We start from the raw sequence: 20,965 nt of genomic DNA on the forward strand, positions 1-20,965 counted from the left end.
CCACTGAAGAAAATGTCTTTGCCCTACTGTCATTTTAGTACAAATCAGTTTTATTCACACTGATATTATGTACATTTAAGGAAAATACTGATATGAATAAAATATGAGAACATTATGACAAAATGTTTTGGGGGGTTTTTTGTACCCTCAATTAACTACAAATAAGAAAGCAAATATGAATCTGTAATTTTTAAAACCCAACAGATGATATAATTTGCCATAATAATTTTATGGCAAGCTCCCTCACAATTTGTTAGTACAATATTCTGATCAAATTGACAGAAACCTTACTACACAACATGAACTGTGTATTGGCACCTGCTGTTGTACATTCAGTTTTACCCATCTTGCCCAGTTGTGATGGTAAGAGTAATTTTCTTTCTAATTTGCTTTTAAGGTTTACCCTACAAAATTTCAATGCACTTAAGGTCTGGAACAGGGAGGGTAGAGCACCTCAAAAATTCTTCTTAAGTCTTTCAGATTTAGTCTGCTATGGTTTTATATACATTATGATTTGGAATATATATGCCATATTTCTAAGGATCAGAAAGCATGATGGAGACTTCTAACCAGACCACATTCCCCAGAAAGCAATGGGTATGACCTGCCATCCTCAGTCACCTAACCAATGGGACAAAGACAAATGGTCAGGTGACATTTTAAACCTCCGCTCACTGGAATTCCCAATTTAGTTATGCGCCAGAGGGAGAATGGAGCAGAGAAAGACTATTCTTGTGTAATTCTGGTAAGGAGCTTAACTGACTTGGTTTACAGTGAGGAATTTTCATAGAAGAAGTGTATTTAGAGCTCAAAGAGATCTGTTTTTTTGACACCGGCCTAATTTAAAGATACTGTTACAGGTGTGCCATACCTGTTAATTAAAAAAAACAGCTTGAACCATTATGTCATCACTAATAGTTTCCTGTTAAATTCTTAATTCACAATTGCTACACACCATACATAAAAACACTAATTGCTTTTGATTAAACTCAAATTTAATCCTGAAGTCCTTGCACAATCAGAGCTGTATATCTCCTGCTATATTGACTTTTGAAATATTTATAATAATAATTATAATAATTGCTTACACTTATATAGCGCTTTTCTGGACACTCCACTCAAAGCGCTTTACAGGTAATGGGGACTCCCCTCCACCACCACCAATGTGCAGCACCCACCTGGGTGATGCGACGGCAGCCAGAGTGCGCCAGAACGCTCACCACACAGCTATCAGTGGGGAGGAGAGCAGAGTAATGAAGCCAATTCATAGATGGGGATTATTAGGAGGCCATGATTGGTAAGGGCCAATGGGAAATTTGGCCAGGATGCCGGGGTTACACCCCTACTCTTTTCGAGAAACACCCTGGGATTTTTAATGACCACAGAGAGTCAGGACCTCGGTTTTACGTCTCATCCGAAGGAAGGTGCCTGTTTACAGTATAGTGTCTCTGTCGCTATACTGGGGCATTAGGACCCACATAGACCTAAGGGTGAGCGCCCCCTGCTGGCTCCACTAACACCTCTTCCAGCAGCAACCTTAGTTTTTCCCAGGAGGTCTCCCATCCAGGTACTGACCAGGCTCATCACACCTGCTTAGGCACCCTAAGAGTTTTGTTTACCACGGAACACAAACATTTACAATAATGTTTAGAATTAAATAAAGCTATGGATTTTTAGAAACATAATGCATGTCTAACTATAATTCTTAAGTGCAGATAATTCTATGAATTAAAGGATTTTAAACTGAATAGACAAGATGGGAAACAAATATTCAACCATTCAAACATTCTGTTATGTTCATGTCACAGGTTAATAACCTATTTTATGTATGTTTTTTCATTAAGTTAAATTAGGTTATACAATACTTATTCCTCACCTGTCTAGAAAAACTTTCAATTTCTTGAGCCCGATTTAGGTACCAGTCGGTAAGGAGCTGCATTGAGGGTTCAGCATTTCTGAACTTTTGTAGTTCAGGCTGCTCTTCATACAGAAATTCAGCATCATCAAGAGGATTTGGTTCCAAAATAATCCTGAAGATAACAAATTCACATTAACCATTCCACAAGTACAAAATCAGATGTAATTCACCATAGCTAAGAGCAGTGACATATTGTAAAAACTTTTTACATTTCATATTCTGGTTCAAACAATGTAGCATCCATATATCAGTAGACTGTATTTCTACTGGTTTCCTTTGTTTATGTATCTGTAATGTAAAAACACTGTTTTTTTTTTCTTTCCATTCTAATGAGTGTATTAAATTTGAGCTTTTGATGAACTAACAACACTCTGGGCAAACAGAACAAGGACTAGGACATGTTCACTGTCTAAACCGTTCCAAACAAGCTGTTACTTTAAAATAAAGTAACAGCTTGTTTAACATATATGCAACATATGTTTGCATATGTTGCAACATATATCTCCACTAGAAAGCAGTAGGTTCCTGAATACTCATTAGCCTAATGGAATTCTACAACCAAATAAAGATGATTGATCACATCATTTGGAAGCCATATAAGTTGTTTGACATCCTTCTGGTCAAATTAAAAATTATCTTAAATTTCCATAATGAGAATCACAATAACTATGACACACAGTAAGAATCCCTTATGTGCTCTAAAAACAAATGACCTTGTCTGTGGCCTCTGATCTATCCTAAAATTCACACACAATATCTTTTAATTCCTTAGAAAGTGAAGATACAGTAACGATTACAATGGAACACATATGTTCTCCATCAAAAATGTTGTTGTGTATGACCTTTTCACTTTCACAAAGATCAAATACAATAAAAGGAATATGCTGGCCTGGCTACTAAAAATCGATGCTTGCAGTTCTACTTTATTTTTGTCTTTTCTAACCCCTTGTATTATTGTGAAATAAAATACAGTGGAAACTTATTTGGTTTGTCCTAGTGATATAACAGTACATTCTGTTACATATTTTCGATGCATATCAACTGGAACTTCTTGTATTGAGTTACATAATTTTACAGCATTACTACTGCCCAGGTCTGCATGTGTACACTGTAAGTGCGAGATTGGAGAACAGAAGACAGAGATTGAGACCCAATTCACTGATAGCTCTTAAAAGAGCACAAAGAATAAGAGCCTACAGACCGTGAATCTGAGCAACAGAGTAAAATCATGCTGCAATAACACTGTTATTTTGTTATTATGAATCAATATAAATGACTATAATGGCTGCCGTCCCCTGTTCTAATGCCTCAAATTATTCCCACAAAATAGAAACAATACAATGTTAGCAACCTTTCTTTCAACATTCACTATTAATCCATTACAAAGAAATTACCTGCATTTAGGTTCCTCGCACCAGTCTCGTTCTCTGTGTCTTTGTTCCTTCCATGGTATTAGCATGAGATTACCATCATCACTAATTCTAAAGGAAGAATGCAAAAAATACAAAATTCCAATAAGTAATGAAGCAGAAGATACAAGTGAGAGGTGGAGAACAAGAGGCACTTTTTAACACTATGACTCTGAGGGTTTTGCTGGAACAAGTTACCCAGCCATGTTGAAGCAAATACTCTGGTTTCTCCCAAACATTCGACTAATTGACCCCCCCCAACGTGACAATGTGAAATTAATCACCATGAATAATCTAATGAATTTACTAATTACCATCCAGTACCAATTACAAAGGCTTTTGACAGCCTCTAGTGGAAGATTAGCTGATCACTGTCCATCTTAGACTGCCCTAACAGGGTAACAATGTGATTGTCACATTGCCTTTAGGAAGGTTAAAAGGTCAAGCTACAAATCAATAATGCCAGGTGGTTGTGTCTCTACCAAGCATGAAACACTCTAGTATACTTTACATTTCCTTAGCAGTTAAACTTATTTCCGTACGTTTTTGACTCTTAGTCAAAGATGGGAAACATTTATTATTATGAGAAAGTACTAGAAATCTGAATGATACAATAAGCATTAGGTAAACAAAAATATGTCAAATACTGTCATTCACAAGTATAAACTAAATAACTAACTCATTCATGGTTTGACAAATGGATAACTTTTATCAAACATTTACATTTCAACAATACAAGTTTTCTGTACTTAATTCAGCAGCTGAAGAAACACTGGACACCAACAGAACTTAATCCCACCCATTTCTAAGAGATAAATCATGCCTGTTCTGGGCAAGTGGTTCCAGGCCTTTTCTATTATAGGAACTGCCTTTGGGGAATCTACCACAATCCACACTACACTGTAAATGCAATAAATAAAAGAAATTAACTCTGTCAAAAAATAATTCTACATCTATCTTTTTCACCTTGTGTAAGACACGGTGACATAAAGATCTGCATTTTATTTCTTGTACTATACCTGTACAGTCTAATAAGAGACATAACATAAGACAAAGATGCAATTGAGGGTCCCAATGTGCCCTGTGGTTCTATTGTGGTAGGCAGTGGCCTTGTAGTAGAATCCTCCTGATTAACCCAAATATTTCATATGAGTGGGTTAATAATTGCTGACCTGGGCTATGTACTGTATAACAATTTCCTATCAATAGCAGCAGCAGATGGCTTAATACCATGGGAAAGCAGCTAATATTCATTCGACAATGCAGTTGAAATCTTAATTTATACGAACTTTAAAAGTGTTTTGCTATGTTGAGTATTAATTCTGAATTAAAAAAAACACTTTTCACAAAAGTAACATGTCATCTATATTATTTAACAAAAGCAGTTTTTCAGTCTCTCTATTGTTCAGAAATAATGTATTCATTGGTCATTTTAAGTCAAAAGTGGTTTTCTATATAGTTACATGTTAAAATAAAAAATGGAAGCTGCCTCTGTAGTGTTTTAATAGTGCCAGTCTACAGTAAAGCTGATTTTACTAGACAGATGGTATGGGACCTGGCATTTCCATGAAAAACTTTATGTAATAAAGCTAGCACTCAGTGGCTTGTACAGACAAGAATACTCTCGGGCCATTTTCTCAGAAGCGGTGCTGCATGACAAATTTCTGCTGCAGTGTACTAACCTCTGTGTATTAGACAGGGTAATGAAATATAAAACTGACAACTGGTTCTGCAAATAAATCGTATCAAATAAATTCCACAGATGTAGGAGGCTGTCATATGTTGTCCCTCCCACATTTTTAAATTATGTTAGAATATGTAAATATAGGTTGAATACATTGAATGATATGTAAAATAAGAGTAAATCATCGACATACAGTATGTCAACAGCTAAGATACAATAACTCAGGACTTCAGCAAATCATTTTTATCCCTGTACTGGCAAAACACCATAATTGTGCTTCTTCAAGTTCACTCCATCTATCACACATTTGATCATACAGTCAATGGTTATGGCTTCATTAGGAAGTGTATTTTTAGACTACTTATTACATTAAGAGAATAAAGGTTCTGAACTCTTGTTTTGTAAAGTCAGTGGAACATTGTCTGATAAAATAGTATAAACTTGCCTCACTCATCAATTACAACACAAAATGACCTTGCTGTACGACATAGTATGATGCAGCTTCCTGCATTTCATAAGGTTTTTTTTATGTCTTTAAATCCCTTCCTTTAAAAATAATTTTAAGTGTGGTTTCTAATTGAATGGCAAGAGAAAAAGAGTAAAATAAATTATCCCATTTAGTTGTGTTTTATAGGTTTAATAAGCATTTTTCTAATGAAGAAAGGATGCAAGAAACTGAGGTCTAACAAGGTAAACTTGTTGATTTCTAACAATTAGCACTACCTACATTTTACTATTAACCATTAATTTTAACATTTTATGCATTTATATTAAACAGTACATCATAACTATAGATTTGTTTTAGATTTTTCTTTTTTAAATATCCATGACATATATTACGTACTAATCTTATCAATCTAGAACCACTGTGTACAGAGATTTTTACAGAGAACAAAAGAGTGTAGCACTGGTGTCTTTTATTACGTATGGTCCAAACATGCAACTATTAATCATTTTTATGTAAATACTGTACATTCCTGGAGTTGTTTTGATATTGCTAAAAAAAAAAACCTCAAAGCTTTGAAATCTCTTGAATATGAAGAGTACATGTGCGAAACTCGACAGGCACTATAATAAAGTGCCTACTTCAACACGTTTCCAGGAAGCTTGTCCCTGGCATAACTCATTTCAGCAAGCAAAGCACTTCAGCATGTACTCCAAAAAAGCCTTTCAAATCTTTCATATTCAATTTTTTTAACAAATATTTTAGATCATGAAAAGAGCTCAACCAGATATGAAGGAAACCAATTTCTTCTCCACATTATGAAATTAATTAAAAACAATAAAATATAGGATATATCTCCAATTAACGGGATCCCAAAACAATTATGATGAATGATTGTGCATTAGGTACTATTTCCAGAAAAAAAATAGAAAACTTTTTGCTAGGCTTAACACCTCCCTACTATTCTGACATCCAAGTGTTTCTTTACTGATTATATATTTACTGTATTTTTTTGCAAAAGTCATTTAGATTTGCGATAAAAATTAGGTACTGAACAAAAGCATATACCGCATTACTTTCATTTTCTCACTAGACAATAGTTACAAGCAAAACTTAAATTGAACAGAAAACCTAGCTAATTTTTCATATATCAAACTAATTTTGGAGCAATGCTTTTCCATGAAACTGTCAGATGAATCCATATATAAGACTACAAAAGCTAGGGATTGTTAACTTCTTCCCAATAAATAAATGTAAAATTTATAATTAGCCCCTTCACTTCAACCTTTCATAGCCATATCAAAACAATGTACCTTAAAGTTGTAATTTGGCCTAATACCAAGAATATCCTATTCACTCCCAAAGGATTGTTCAGACTTTTAATGAAAAATAAAATGTTTAAGAGCTTTTCAGTCAAATGACATACTGCAATTATTTTTGCACAACAAATTTGTACACATGCAATTAGTCTAATACAGTATGTTTAAACATTACTGTAGTGATAAATAAGAAATGTATATGAGTTTATCTTACACTGAAAAAACACCGTCTTCCATATTTTTTTATTATTTCTCATGACTAACCCAAACTTTTTTTTTTCTTCCAGTATCATGGAAGGAAACAGCACACAGACAGAATAAATTCTATCTAGTTTGAACTATCTGATATGCTTTTCATTTCCAAGTGCACAGCTTCAATTTTGACATTTCTCTGGAGTATATCCATGTCAGATATACCAGCATAACATTGTTTCTGTCACCAATACAATGTAAAGGTTACACCATAGAAGGTAATAACCCATTGTGGAAATAAAATTACACCAAGAAGGAAAAATCCTTCAAACCAGTTTCTGGGGTCTGTCAATATAAAGATGATAAATATCTCTAGCACTGTTTCTGAACTGAAGGAGTAAGGTACATAAAAGTGAAATTTGCTCAAAAAAGGGAAGTGGGAACTTCCTTCTGATGATGCACTCTATAACATATTTGTTAATGCATTTGCAAACTTTACCTAATGAAGAAATTGCTTTTGAACAATTAGAAAGGACTTGCCTAGTATGTACTAACCATCCATGTATCAATTTTCTACCCATTACATCCAATTCAGGGTTGCAAGAGAGCGGAAGCCCGTCTCTAGAAGCCATAGACACAAGGCAGGGTGCAGTATTTCTGGATGGTGGGAGGAGACTGGAGCATCCAGTGGAAACCCTTGCAAACACGGGCAAAAGATGAAAACTCCATGCAAATAGCAGACCTGGAACTGAACCAAGGGCCCTAGTGTAATGAGACAGCAATACTTACCACTGTGGAATTGTGCCACCCCAGTATGTATTGACTGAGATGGTTGAATAAGGAGTTAATTTAAGGTGGAACTGTAAGGAAATATTTTTTGTTTAAATCTAAAAAAATGTGAAAAAGTCAGAAAAGGAAATTTACATTTAGTAGAAAGGATTTGCCCTCAAGCAGATATTGTGACAGAAGTAGACAACTTGATAGTTTGGCCCTAGGGATATAAAACAAAGGAATCTTTCTGCTATTTTACATGTTATTGTTTAAACTTCTGTAATGGTCTAATGCTATGCGTGGTTTTAATAAAAACAGCTGTTTAGAGAATTAAAACTGCAAGTGATGTTAAACAATTCAGAGAACTACACAATAATCATCAAAGTTTCAAAATAGTGCTTGTGATATTTTTAAATGCCTCCAATATGTTCATTTACAAACAACAAAATAAATCATTTGCGATGCAAATAAGATGTTGAGTTACAGAATACTGAAACAAAAGCAATGTTTACATTTTTGAATTCTTAAGTCCTTTTCCAGTTCTGTACTAACCATTTAAGCCAGCAGCCATATCACCCAGCAACTCATAGCTGGCAACCCACTGAAGCTAAGCTAAGTGTGAGCCTGGTCAGTACCTGAATGAGAGACCTCCTGGGAAAAACTTAGGTTGCTGCTGGAAGAGGTGTTAGTGGGGCCAGCAGGGGTGCTCACCCTGCAGTGTATGTGGGTTCAAATGCCCCGGTATAGTGACGGGGACACTATACTGTAAAATGGTATTGTCCTTCGGATGAGATGTAAAACTGAGGTCCTGACTCTCTGGTCATTAAAAATCCCAGGGCATTTCTCGAAAGAGTAGGGGTGTAACCCCTAATTTTTCTGGCCAAATTTCCCATTAGCCTTTACCAGTCATGGCCTCCTAATAATCCCCAGTGTGGTGAGTGTACTGGCACCCTATGGCTGCCATCGCATCATCCCGATGAATGCTGTATATTGGTGGTGAAGGGAAGTCCCCATTACCAGCACTTGGGACTGGTCATTGAAAAAACCTAAAATGGGACAAATATTGTGACACTATCTATCAACAGAGCCTCTTCTTTCTTAGGAAACTCAGCTACTTTAAGGTAGATAAAACTATTCTTACACTTTCCCACAAATCATTCATTGAAAGTGTCTTAACATACTGCTCCATTTTTTGGTTTGGCAACATAATAATCAAATCAACTTAAGTATCCTTTATAAACACAGGGTGACTCAGAAAGCCAAAAGCATCATGAAGTATGTCTCTCACCCCCTCCATTGCAAATTCACACTTCTCCCATTTGGAAGATGCCTCTGTGCCCCCAGGTGTAAAACCATCAGACTCAGGAAATCTTTCACTTCCACTGCAATAGCACTCTTAAACAATGCAAAGTAACTACCGTGTCTCTTGAACAAGTAATAGGTTTATTCCATGCTGAAAAGAGAAGAAAGAAAACACGTTTCGGCCGTGGAGAAAGACAGGGCAGTCTACTCCACTACTCTGTAACAGTGCCAGGTTGCACAGTAAAGACTTAAATTTCCTAACTACTTTACCATGCTACTTCACCCTGGTGTGCTTTCAGATGAAGTTAGGTATGCATGTAAAAAAATATCATAATTCAGTTATTAAAATCCAGACCACATAATTAAAACCTCAAAATAGTTTTTAGAATGTTGGCTTTTCTTCATCACATTATCAATGGAGTGGTTAAAATGATGTTTTTCTGTTTATTTTTGGCTTATGAGAAAGAGGTGAATAGAAAGATATAATCATTGTTTACAAATTGTGCCAGAATTGTGAAATGTGTCAAGGACTGGAATTGCTGCCATAAGAGTACACTGTACTGATCCTTGGAAGTCTACTGCGGGTTTTACTCTAAGAGTCCGGATCCACTGGAAGTATGATCCAGTCCAGGTTTTACTTTTTAAGAGTCTGGATCTATTGGAAGTCTAATCCAGTCCAGGTTTTACTTTCACATTCTAGATCCATTGGAAGTCTGATCCAGTCCAGGTTTTCCGGTTTTACAAGAATGCTGTTTGTTGATTACAGCTCATGACCTCAGGATCAGGATCAGCTCAGGATCAAGCTCCAGGACCAGGGACTGAACACCTCCCTTTGTAATTGGATCCTGGACTTCTTGATGAAACATCCGAAGGTGGTGAGGGTGGGCACCAACATATCCCCTACTCTGACTCTAAACACTGGAGACCCCTAAGGCTGTGTGCTTAGCCCTGTCCACTACTCCTTATTTACCCATGATTCTGTTGCCAGACATAACTCAAACTCTATCATTACGTTTGCGGACAATACAACAGTCATCGGCCAAATCACAGATCGTGAAGAGTCTGTGTAGAGGGAGGAGGTTGAAACCCTGGCAGCATGATGAACATCAGTAAGACTATGGAGATAATTGCGGACTATTGGAAACACCAGGGAGGAGATCACACGCCTATTTACATCAACGGGACTTCAGTGGAGAGGGTCGACAGTTTCAAGTTCCTGGGAGTTAACATCACAGAGGACTTAATCTGGACCCACCACACCAACATCACGATCGAAACAGCACGACAGTCCCTATTCTTTCTCTGCAGGCTAAAGAAGTTTGGCATGCCATCACATATCCAGGCCAAATTCTACAGATCCACTATTGAGAGTATCCTGACTGGTTGCATCATTGCCTGGTATTGGAACTGCAGAGGGTGGTGAAGTCAGCGTAGCTTATCACCAGCTGTGAGATACCAAACATCCAGGATATCTACTCAGCTAGATGTCTTAAGAAGTCCAGGTCCATTCTCAAGGACCCCAGTCATCCAAGTCACAAACTGTTTTCTCTCCTACCATCCGGTATCCAAATGGTATCAAAACATTCAGTCAAACACTAACAGATTACGGAACAGTTTCTACCTCCAGGCAATAAGACTGCTAAATAGCCAAGCTGCAGTTCCTTCAGCAAATCACCTGTAATGGCTACATGGACATACATTTTTCATTGTATTTGGCATACTGCACGACTTGGAATTAATGTACTGCATAAACCCTGGACACATGGTAGCTCTATTTATACTGAGTTTATTTTATTCAATTTCTATTGATTTATTATTATGTTACCTTATTTTGTAACTTTAATTTTGTGATTTTTACCCACTCCCCCAGTGAGCTCGCAGAAAACACATTTCATTACCAGCACCGCTATGTATTGTTGCACGCTGTATTGTTGTGCATTTGATAAATAAACTTTGATTGGTTGATTGATACATTCACAGTACAGATCCACTGGAAGCCTGATCCAGTCCGGGTTTTACTCTAACAGTCCGGATCCACTGGAAGTCTGATCCGGTCTGGGTTTTACCTTCACAGTCCGGATCCACTGGAAGTCTGATCCGGTCTGGGCTTTACCTTCACAGTCCGGATCCACTGGAAGTCTGAGCCGGTCCGGGTTTTACCTTTACAGTCCGGATCCACTGGAAGTCTGAGCCGGTCCGGGTTTTACTGTCACAGTCCGGATCCACTGGAAGTCTGAGTCGGTCTGGGTTTTACCTTTACAGTCCGGATCCACTGGAAGTCTGATCCGGTCCAAGAACTATGGCAATTTAAAATTAAGTGTTTATTAACCTGTTAGTGTTAGTGCTCTCATCTGTGGGTCTTATACTTGCAACAAACAACTGGCCTTTTTCAACATCATTACCGCAGATACAATTCCAAAAGAGATTTATCACGAACTAACATTAATAATACAATAACCAGTTTTATTAGCACTACACACTGCTACAATAATTAATAATTACTGTGTACAAACTGCAATTAGAAAACTGGTAATGTTGTTTTATGTCATAAATTGACATATATTGTCTATACAGTACATTATTTCAGTAGTAGAATTAACTGTATCCTTTAAGTAAATATAATGTCGATTTAACTGCTGTGACAAAGAGGAGATCCTCCGAGTCAGAACTCTGCTGGTCACTGCTAGACTACCTCAAAAGACAAAGAATGAAACTCAATTATATTTCAAATTTAATTTTAATTTTCAGACACATAAAAATTTGGTTAATTTTTGTTACCCTTTTTATGGATGGGAACTACCTACAGTACATTAGCAACTTTCCAATCAATAGGCATTAATGCATTAATGCTGACTTGAACGACAACATGTAGCATATTGTTAATGGTCTATGTATAGTATTACACTTCCCCTTGTACAATGGGTACAAATCACCATCAGGCCTTAGAGATTTCTTTATTTTAAGTGCTTCTGGTAGCTGGAACTCCCTTTTCTATGCTAAAATGTTTTTGTCCTTCCTCAGCCTGAGGCATGTTGTTGACTTCTTCCTTGGTAAACACCTGGGAAAAATACTAATTTAATAAATCAGTCATTTCCCTTTCATAGTCCTCTCTTTTTTAATTATTGTTCCTATTATGTTCAATTTCTAATGTATTTTTGCTGTTGTAATACTGCCAGAACCTTTTTTAAAAATTAATTTTAGCCTCCAATACCTCTTTTCTCTCTTGACCTTTCAAACTTTTACAGTACCTGTTCTGGAGATTTATTATAGGCTGCTATATGCAGGTAATCGAGTGCTCATATATAAATTCCAGGTGCATTAGGAATAACATACAAGAAAGCTTCTGCGATAGCATGTGATTATGAGAGCTATGGTGAAAAATACATCATTACCAGATACACAGTCTTTCAGAGAGTCAGGAAAGATGGAAGTGGAGGTGTAGCACTACACATCAGGGACATTAAGAGGTGAAAAATCATGGAAGATTCTTCCTCAAATAGATCAGGGAAAAATCATTAGAGGCAGATATGACCAAGTAAGTAAATTAAAGAATAGAAAGCAGCAGCCCAAATTGTTTAATAAAGCAATCAAAAAATATTAGGAGAAATAAATCACTATTCAAAAATGATTAAAGAAAAAAACCTTTTAAAGAAAAGGAGCATACAGAATTGGAATAACAGATTAAAATGAACATTGCATTGAATGTAAAATAATATTTTTTTTAAAATAGTACCACCAAATAACAGTAAAGGATGAATTAACATGTCTCAAGTTTTAATTGTACACTTTTAAATGATAATGGAAATTGAACAGTGTATACTGAACTTCAAAAGAACCTACACTTATAACTGCAACAAAATCCACCAAGGTATTAACAGGAAACACGCATTCTATAGTAAGTGACATTTTACTGAACAAATGTAACATGTGAATATATTGTTTTATATAATATGAAAAAGTGGTTCTCTACTGTGAAAATCACACCCCAGTGATGTGTAGCCACTACTGGAAGCAATACAAGCTGTACAGCTGTGATGCATGCACTTTTAACCATGTTGTAGATACTGCCTGTAGTCTCTGCCCACTCCTTGTATTGAGACTTGACAAGGTTATGCTTGTTTACTGGTCACTCAGCCCTAGATAACACATCAAACTCAACTTCACAAACGATCAGTGGGGTTCAACTCGGTAAAAACCATCATCCACCACAAAATTATTTCATTTTCATCCCACAAGACAAGCATTGTTGCAGCATGTGGATGTTGTGGTAATGTTATCACACCAGGACAGGTCTACATTAAAGGCACCAAACGTAGTCCCAACATGATGCAGTCTGGTTACCATCAGTCCCTAGAAGTAGTGCTTTGTAGTCCTTGAAACTAGGCACTACAAGCCTAGATTATAACACTTGGATTCGCCAATCGATTGGTATTTTTTTACAATGATTGTATAAAGCAGTGGTTCTCAAACTATGGTACGCATACCACTCGTGGTACGTGAAGCGCCGCCAGGTGGTACGCCATATGACCCTGGAACTTTGTTGTGTGCACTGAAAAATCGGGACAGGTTCCATATTTTCTATTTTAATACGTGTCGAATACGCAGCCTACATACTACGATACAGCGTGCGCTAATACTTGAGTGGACACAACAGCTACAATGTAATTCTATACCACAGTATAGGAATGCATGCTATGAATGTAAGTGACCAATTGTATTTAAAAAAAACCTATCTCCAGCAACTAGGGAGGTAGGAGAATGTGCGTCATTTTGGAACAATGCCAATGTTGGAAACACAGGAATGCATAGAAATGTGTGCTACGAACGCTGGCAATCTTGTGAGCACAGGATAGATAACAGAAAAATATTTAAGAACTGTTCTAGGTTAATTTGAGAAAAATACACAGAGCGTCTCTGTGTTTCGCTGCCATGCGCATGAAATAAAAACTTCTTTTAACTTCTGAGACGGACTCTTGAAATGGAAACGGGGAAAAATAAAAGCTTGTGGATTGCTAAAGCAGGTAAGCCCCACACTATTTTTGAAGAACCTTATTTACCGTTGGCAAAACAGCTGACATGTATTATGTGTGGAGAAAAAGCTCGACATGCTGCCCCCTCTGAAAGACACAGTCACTCATAGAATTATTGATATGGGGGATGATATCAAAATTACGCTGATAGAGCTTGTTAAGATGAGCAGATGCTTTTTACTGCAATTAGATGAGTCTGTAGTCGATTTGGCCAATTTGCTCGTTTACATTAGATACGCCCAATGAGGACTTTCTGTTCTGAAAGCCGCTACCAACAGGAACTACAGGAGAGCACATATTTCAGCTTCTGAATGAATTTATTGAAGAAAATGGCATCGACTGGATAAAATGCGTCGGACGATGCTAGAGCAATGACAAGCCGACACAGCGGTGTAGTTGCACGAATTAGAGAAGTTGCTCCAGAAATAAATGGACGCATTGCAACATCCACCCCGAGACCTTTGCCGTCAAGAAAATGCCTGACAATTTAAAATCTGTAATAACTCTGTTGTGAATTGTATCAAGGCTCAAAAAATGAATTCACATCTGCTTTGCTCACCCCTCTTACTGAAATGTTACTTTTTATTGTTTATATTTAATTGTTATTGTTCCTGCTTTTTTTCTGTAAAGCACTTTGAGAAGCCACCTTTAAAGGCGCTATATCAAATAAAGTTTATTATTATAATATTTATTATATGTGTATGTGAGTGTGTGCGCACACGCGTGCTCATGTTGGTCACTGAGAATTTCTGGGATTCCTATGAGAAGACGACTTGTAGGTGGTACTTGGATGCTTTGGTTTGATCAGGGGTGGAACTTGGTCCAAAAAGTTTGAGAACCACTGGTATAAAGAATTAGCACATCGTCAAGTGTATGCCACAGCTCCTGACATCCATCACTCTGGTGTTTACAAAACCTTCATCACTAAGAAGGACTTGTCTCAACTGCCAGTGAATTCACCCAAGGTGACGAAGTCCAGATTCCAACATACCAATAATAATAAAAAAAACAATTCATTACACTTATATAGTGCTTTTCTGGACACTCCACTCAAAGCGCTTTACAGGTAATGGGGTAATGAGGACTCCTCTCCACCTATTTCCTAACTGCTTTATCCAGGACAGGTAACAGTTTCACCAATACTATTTGGTAACATTTTTTACGATTTTGACAGACTTCAGAATGCTTCAACTGATGCTTAAAAATGTAACAATGCGTACAATGTGTAATGCTAAGAACACAGAACATCTTTCCACCTGTGAAAAGATTTGCATATGTAGTTTATTCTTATCAATGTGAAGACAGGAAATACAGAGGGAGTTTCAGAAATTAAACAGAGCTCTGGAACACCCTGTCTCAAAAATAGACGTTTAATAAATTTAAGGTTGTGAAAACGGTGACAAATCATCCCGAACAAAATACAATTTTAAAATATAAACAGTTTGAAATTATAAGTTATCAATAAATCACTTTGAACATGTTGTGATAATTAGAAATACCAAAAAAATTAATATAGTGTCCATAACATTTATTATTTTAGTTTTTCTAAGAAATGTTTATTTGTTAAAAGAAACCTCATGCTGGGAGCTGGGGTCAAACCCCCAAACTCCAGCATGCCAGTCACACGCCAAAGCCATTAAAACAGTGACCAATGTGCCGCTTGACAACTTTAACTGAAAAAAGGCTAAATGTTTCCAAGTAATTGTGGGTGAATGAGTCAGATGTTTACAAAGAAAGTGGACTACGGTAATAATTTGAGCTATATTAAAATAAATAAATCCTTAAATATCATTAATTTCTTTAGACACGTGATTCCATATTATATTCCCTATTAATCAAATTCTAAAAAGAATGCTTCTTTTACTACGATAATGAGCATAGAAAAGGTTAAAACATAACTTTTTATAAAATATATAAACTTAATATAGTCAAAGGAGCATGTAAAAACACTTCCAAAATAACCACAGTGAGTAACTGAATGAAAAACTTTGATGCTTAAAATGTTTATGAAGAAAGTGGAATACTGATGTGTATTTTCTATTGAAACTACCAATACCAGCCATATACAGCTTACATAATATGTTTATATTCCTAAATTAATATCATTTATGACATTCAGAGACATCATGCTCCTGTTATTTTTGTGCTCAGCTACCAAAATTGATCTTTCATTGGAAAATTCCATATTGATATTCAATATAATGCAGATTTAAACATGTACAACAAATAGATTAAATGAAGCAATTGTTTCACTTACAACCAATGCTCTACGAGTGCCACCTGTCAGTCATTTTGGCCAGCCAATCACGTACTGTGGTACTCTGTGCTAATCTGCACATAATTTCGCACAGTATGGGGTTTAACTGCACATTTTGAATGGCTTCAGTATTGTTTCTGTATTTATGGTTTTTCAGAAGGAATGCAATCTACTAAAGAAGTAGGAAACAGAGAGTACAAAGAGCTAGTAAATGTTCAAATTGGGATAATATAATCAATGGTGTACTACAGGTATCTATACTAGGATCTCTGCTCTTCTTAATGTATAATAATGATCTAGATTCTGGTTTAGGTAGTAATCTAGTCAAATTTGTAGATCACACCAAATTAAAGGGATTAGCTAACATTGTACAGTATCTGCAACAAAATGAAATTTAAAAAGATTTAGATAAAATTCAAGACAACAAACCCTTAGCAGATGATATTTAATACCAAGCTTGACACACTGCTTACAACTTTCAGACAATGAGGACAAGCAATGATAAAGGCAAAAAACAATTTAGGCTATACAGTCCAAAGGGCACATAATAACCTTTATGATTAACCAATTTCAATGAGCCACAAAACAAGGACAGCTGCTGTGGGTTTGAATGTGAACATATGGTGTTTCACAGTGGCTTTAATTTTTATTGATAAATGATAGAAACATATGGAAACACTTTTGATGTATGCAAGAAAAACTGGCATTTTTTATGATAGACTACATTTTTTAATGTAATAACAAAGATGAGGCTTATGCCCTTTAATGTGTTAAATTACCAGCATCACTGTGCCATGACAGTCCTCCACACTTTTGCTAAAATCTCTGATGAAATATCACCCTTTTTATAGTGTCCCCACAACCACAGGAAAGAGAAGGAATAGTGTATCATAAGATCAGAGTGTTTTCTTTGATATACCACCACTTAACTACATCAAATAACATTTTGCCCACTGCACCACTATTTCTCAACATCCTTGCTCCCCTTAAAAACAACCAGTGTAGAGTCCCACAGCAGTAAATCACATAGAACAAATAAACTCAAGTGATACCTAGATGTGATTGAACACACTTCAGTTTACTTAAATGAGTCTCCCTTAAGTTCAGTTTACTTCCCCGCACAGAATATTAATCTCTCTCTATATATATATCCATCTCAACACTCACTATTTCATACTACTTATTACAGCTTACCAGTGATACTGATAACACCTTTATTCAGTATTTGTGCATGAGTTGTAGATCTACTGCATTGTGTTTGGAATGCAATTTTTAAATATTACAATAAATTTCCCAGTGACAGGTGCTGGAAATCATTACATAGTGACTATACTGCCACTTCGCTCTAGAACGATCCCATGCAATCCAGTGTTTTATGCTGTACAATACTAAATCGCACAAGAGCTGTACTAACTTAGTCTGGTACTTTAGTATACTATAAAGGCCAACATCTCTTAATAGTTAATAATTGCTTATACTTATATAGCGCTTTTCGGGACACTCAACTCAAAATGCTTCACAGGTAATGGGGACTCCCCTCCACCACCACCAATGTGCAGCATCCACCTGAATGATGAGGAGAACAGAGTGATGAAGCTAATTCGTAGATGTAGTGTCCCCGGAACTGTACTGGGGCATTAGGACCCACACAGACCACAGGGTGACCGTCCCCTACTGAGCCTCCCTACCGTCCCCTCTAATACGTCTCCCTGCAGCAACCTTACTTTTTCTCCCATCCAGGTACTGACCAGGCTCACACCTGTTTAGCTTCAATGGATTGCCAGTTGTGAGATGCAGGGTGATATAGCTGCTGGCCACTATCCATGACATGAAGGGATTGGTCTCTAAGATTTACATATCACATCACCACACCTACCCCTACAAGTGCTAAATGGCAAACAGTGTGGTGAGAAGGACATTCACATCACAAATGCAACATTTTCATTTTGTAAGTAAACTACTGTTATGTGACCAGCAAGAAGATGTGGGTTGTCCTGCTGGAATGTAGTTATGCCAGGACATCAAGGTTATTGTCACTAGGTTATGTCAGGTTTCTGTTACCAAGTAGTGCCCTACATATAGCTGAGAACATATCCAAGCAAGCAAAAAACTGCCAGGGCAAACCCAATAAAAGTAAGTACAAGTCTCCAAAACAATCTTTGGACAAACTATGGGGCACCAAGACTATGCTTTCTAAAGTCTGACCTTTACTAAGAGCCTTGGTAGGTCATCGTCCTTCGAGCTGGTCATTGGCAGCACTACATTTGCTTCAGTGTCGCTCATTTCTCCACTCTAACTACAATCCTGTCAGCCACCACCATGTGGGTTAACAACACCACGTTAGCTGCCCGGTCTGCAACACGCACGCGCACTCGCGCAGTATTTTGTCCGCATGCGCATATCATGCGCAAAGCTTAAACATATATTTCGAACATGTATCGAACTTTTGTTAAAATTATATCGAGGAAAATTATATCACGATAATTATCGTTATCGAATTATCGCCCAGCTTTAATTCCAGTGGTTAAAATTCTGTCCTACTGATAGGCTAATAGTACTAAAACTCTTTAGTCTTGAACTTTGGTGTCAAATTCACTGAAAAAGACAATCAGTGGACCTCATCAGAATCAACAGAAAATAAATCAGAAAACGGAGGATACAAACAGTAACTATTGTAAAGTGAACTTAAAATGGGTAACAGGGGATACCTTTTACCAAAGACGTGGGCTTCTACAAAAAGCTACTAAGTCATGTTGTCAAAGTTGCTACCATAGTCAATTTGAAGACAGCTCCTTGAAATCATAAGATTAATTAGCTACTGATTGACACAGAAGCTATATGGGGCAAATAGCCTCCTCTGTTTCTTAACCTTTATGTTGTTCTGACCACCACCTGCACTAATAATTTTATGACTGAGCAGCTCATTAAAATAAGCACAACATTGTGTTGAAATGCCTACAAAAATATCAAAACATTCTTAAACATTGTATGTCCCAATTCAACTGGGAGGCAAGGTTGTTCACATACCCAAGGCACAATTTGTGGGTTTTTATGAGCACAATAGGGATTGGCTACCTCTTTGTAAGGATATAAATGACAGTCAAGGCACATACATCTGCACCTACATATTTGAGTATAACAATTCCTTTGATTTACCTTTTCGTACAGTTTTTATTCATTGATTCTTTAACCTTAATTTCTCATTTTGCTACATTTTTTACAGAGCATTCCACATCTGCATGGGTACACTTCAATTTAGAAAGCAATACAAATTCAATACTACAGTGCCTTGTAAAAGTATTCAGACCACTTTACACTCTTCACATTTTGCTGCTTTAATGCTTGCAGTCATAACATTTTGAAGTAGCAATTAAGTAAATTAAAATAAATGAAAAATGGAAATTCAGAATCCAGAAAAGTCAGAATTGCTTAAGTATTCAAACCCTTTTTTGTGGCAAAACTAAATAAGTACATCACATTAGATGAATGAGTCACAATTATCTGAGTGACTTCTGTATGCAATAATAGCTGTATTTATTCTGAAGCCATGTAAAACACTCTGAAAGGTCTCTTAGTGAAGGTAGGATATTTCAGTCAAAGACTCAACCATAAAGATTAAGCAGCTTTCAAAACACTTGGAGATAATGTTATATTAAGACACAGAACAGGAAAAGGGTATAAAACAAAAAATAAAAATAAAACTTTGCTCTTTGAGCATGGTGACATTGATCATTAAGAAGTGGAATGCATCTAGACACTGCCTAGATCAGACTGGCCTTCCAAAAGGAAAAGTCAGACAATGAAACAGTCTGAGGGATGCCACTGTGAGGCCAACTTTAAAAGGGTAACATAGCTCAGTGGCTTAAGATGGGAGAAAACGTCCATGGGGCAATAATATCATGGCTACTCCACAAAGGATGCTTGTATAGAACTGAAAAAAAATCTCATATCCCTCTGGAGGATTGCAACAAAGTATATAAGAGAGACTATAAACATAGAGTGAAAACATTGTATGGTCAGACAAAATGGGAACTTTTTGATAAGCATTTAATCTGACAAATATAACATAATGCATCACTCAGTAAGCACTCTGATGTTAAGCATAGTGGCTACAGCATTGTGTTACACTGTAGTTCTGCCTCTCACCAGCAGAGATTGGGAAGTTTGTCATGACTGAACATAGAGCAAAGCTTGGTGGAAATTCAGCTTCAGACCTAAAAAGTTGGAACACAAAATCACCTTTCAGACAATGTTGGAAAGCACAAAGCCCAAGCTACTCTAGAGTGGCTTGAAGAAAAAGAAAGTGTTTGCCTTTGAGAGGCCAAATCAAAGTCTTGACTGAATCCTATTGAGAATCTGTGAAAAGACATGAGAACTGGTGTACATCAGCAACCGGCAACCTCTTAGCAACTTAAGACAGTTTCAGCAAATCTCCCAAGATGGGCAGGAATTGCACCAAGCCAGTGTACAAAGTTGACTTACCTAAAAAGACTTCCAGCTGTAATGGCTGTTTCCAACAAATATTGAGTTCATAGGTCTAAATATGTGTGCTACAAACATATTTCAGTGTTTTGTTTTCTCTTTAGCTTTTCCTGTCATTTGGTGTAACTTATCTTACCCTTGCATCATTTTAGAATT

The 20,965-nt window shown here is 36.7% G+C and overlaps 1 protein-coding gene across 2 annotated transcripts in view; it reads right to left on the reverse strand.

Annotated features, from left to right (window-relative positions):
* nbas (NBAS subunit of NRZ tethering complex) overlaps positions 1 to 20,965 on the reverse strand; it is a 277,731-nt gene that overhangs the window by 206,854 nt on the left and 49,912 nt on the right. For both annotated transcript variants that reach the window (XM_088625619.1, XM_088625618.1), the window contains exons 22-23: positions 3,313 to 3,399; positions 1,877 to 2,030 (exon numbers count right to left, since the gene is read on the reverse strand). In XM_088625619.1, the coding sequence (XP_088481745.1) occupies positions 1,877 to 2,030; positions 3,313 to 3,399 (241 nt within the window). The remainder of the gene's footprint in view (positions 1 to 1,876; positions 2,031 to 3,312; positions 3,400 to 20,965) is intronic.

This window comes from Lepisosteus platostomus, chromosome 3, assembly GCF_059453375.1.
Source record: "Lepisosteus platostomus isolate fLepPlt1 chromosome 3, fLepPlt1.hap1, whole genome shotgun sequence".
Lineage (NCBI taxonomy): Eukaryota > Metazoa > Chordata > Actinopteri > Semionotiformes > Lepisosteidae > Lepisosteus > Lepisosteus platostomus.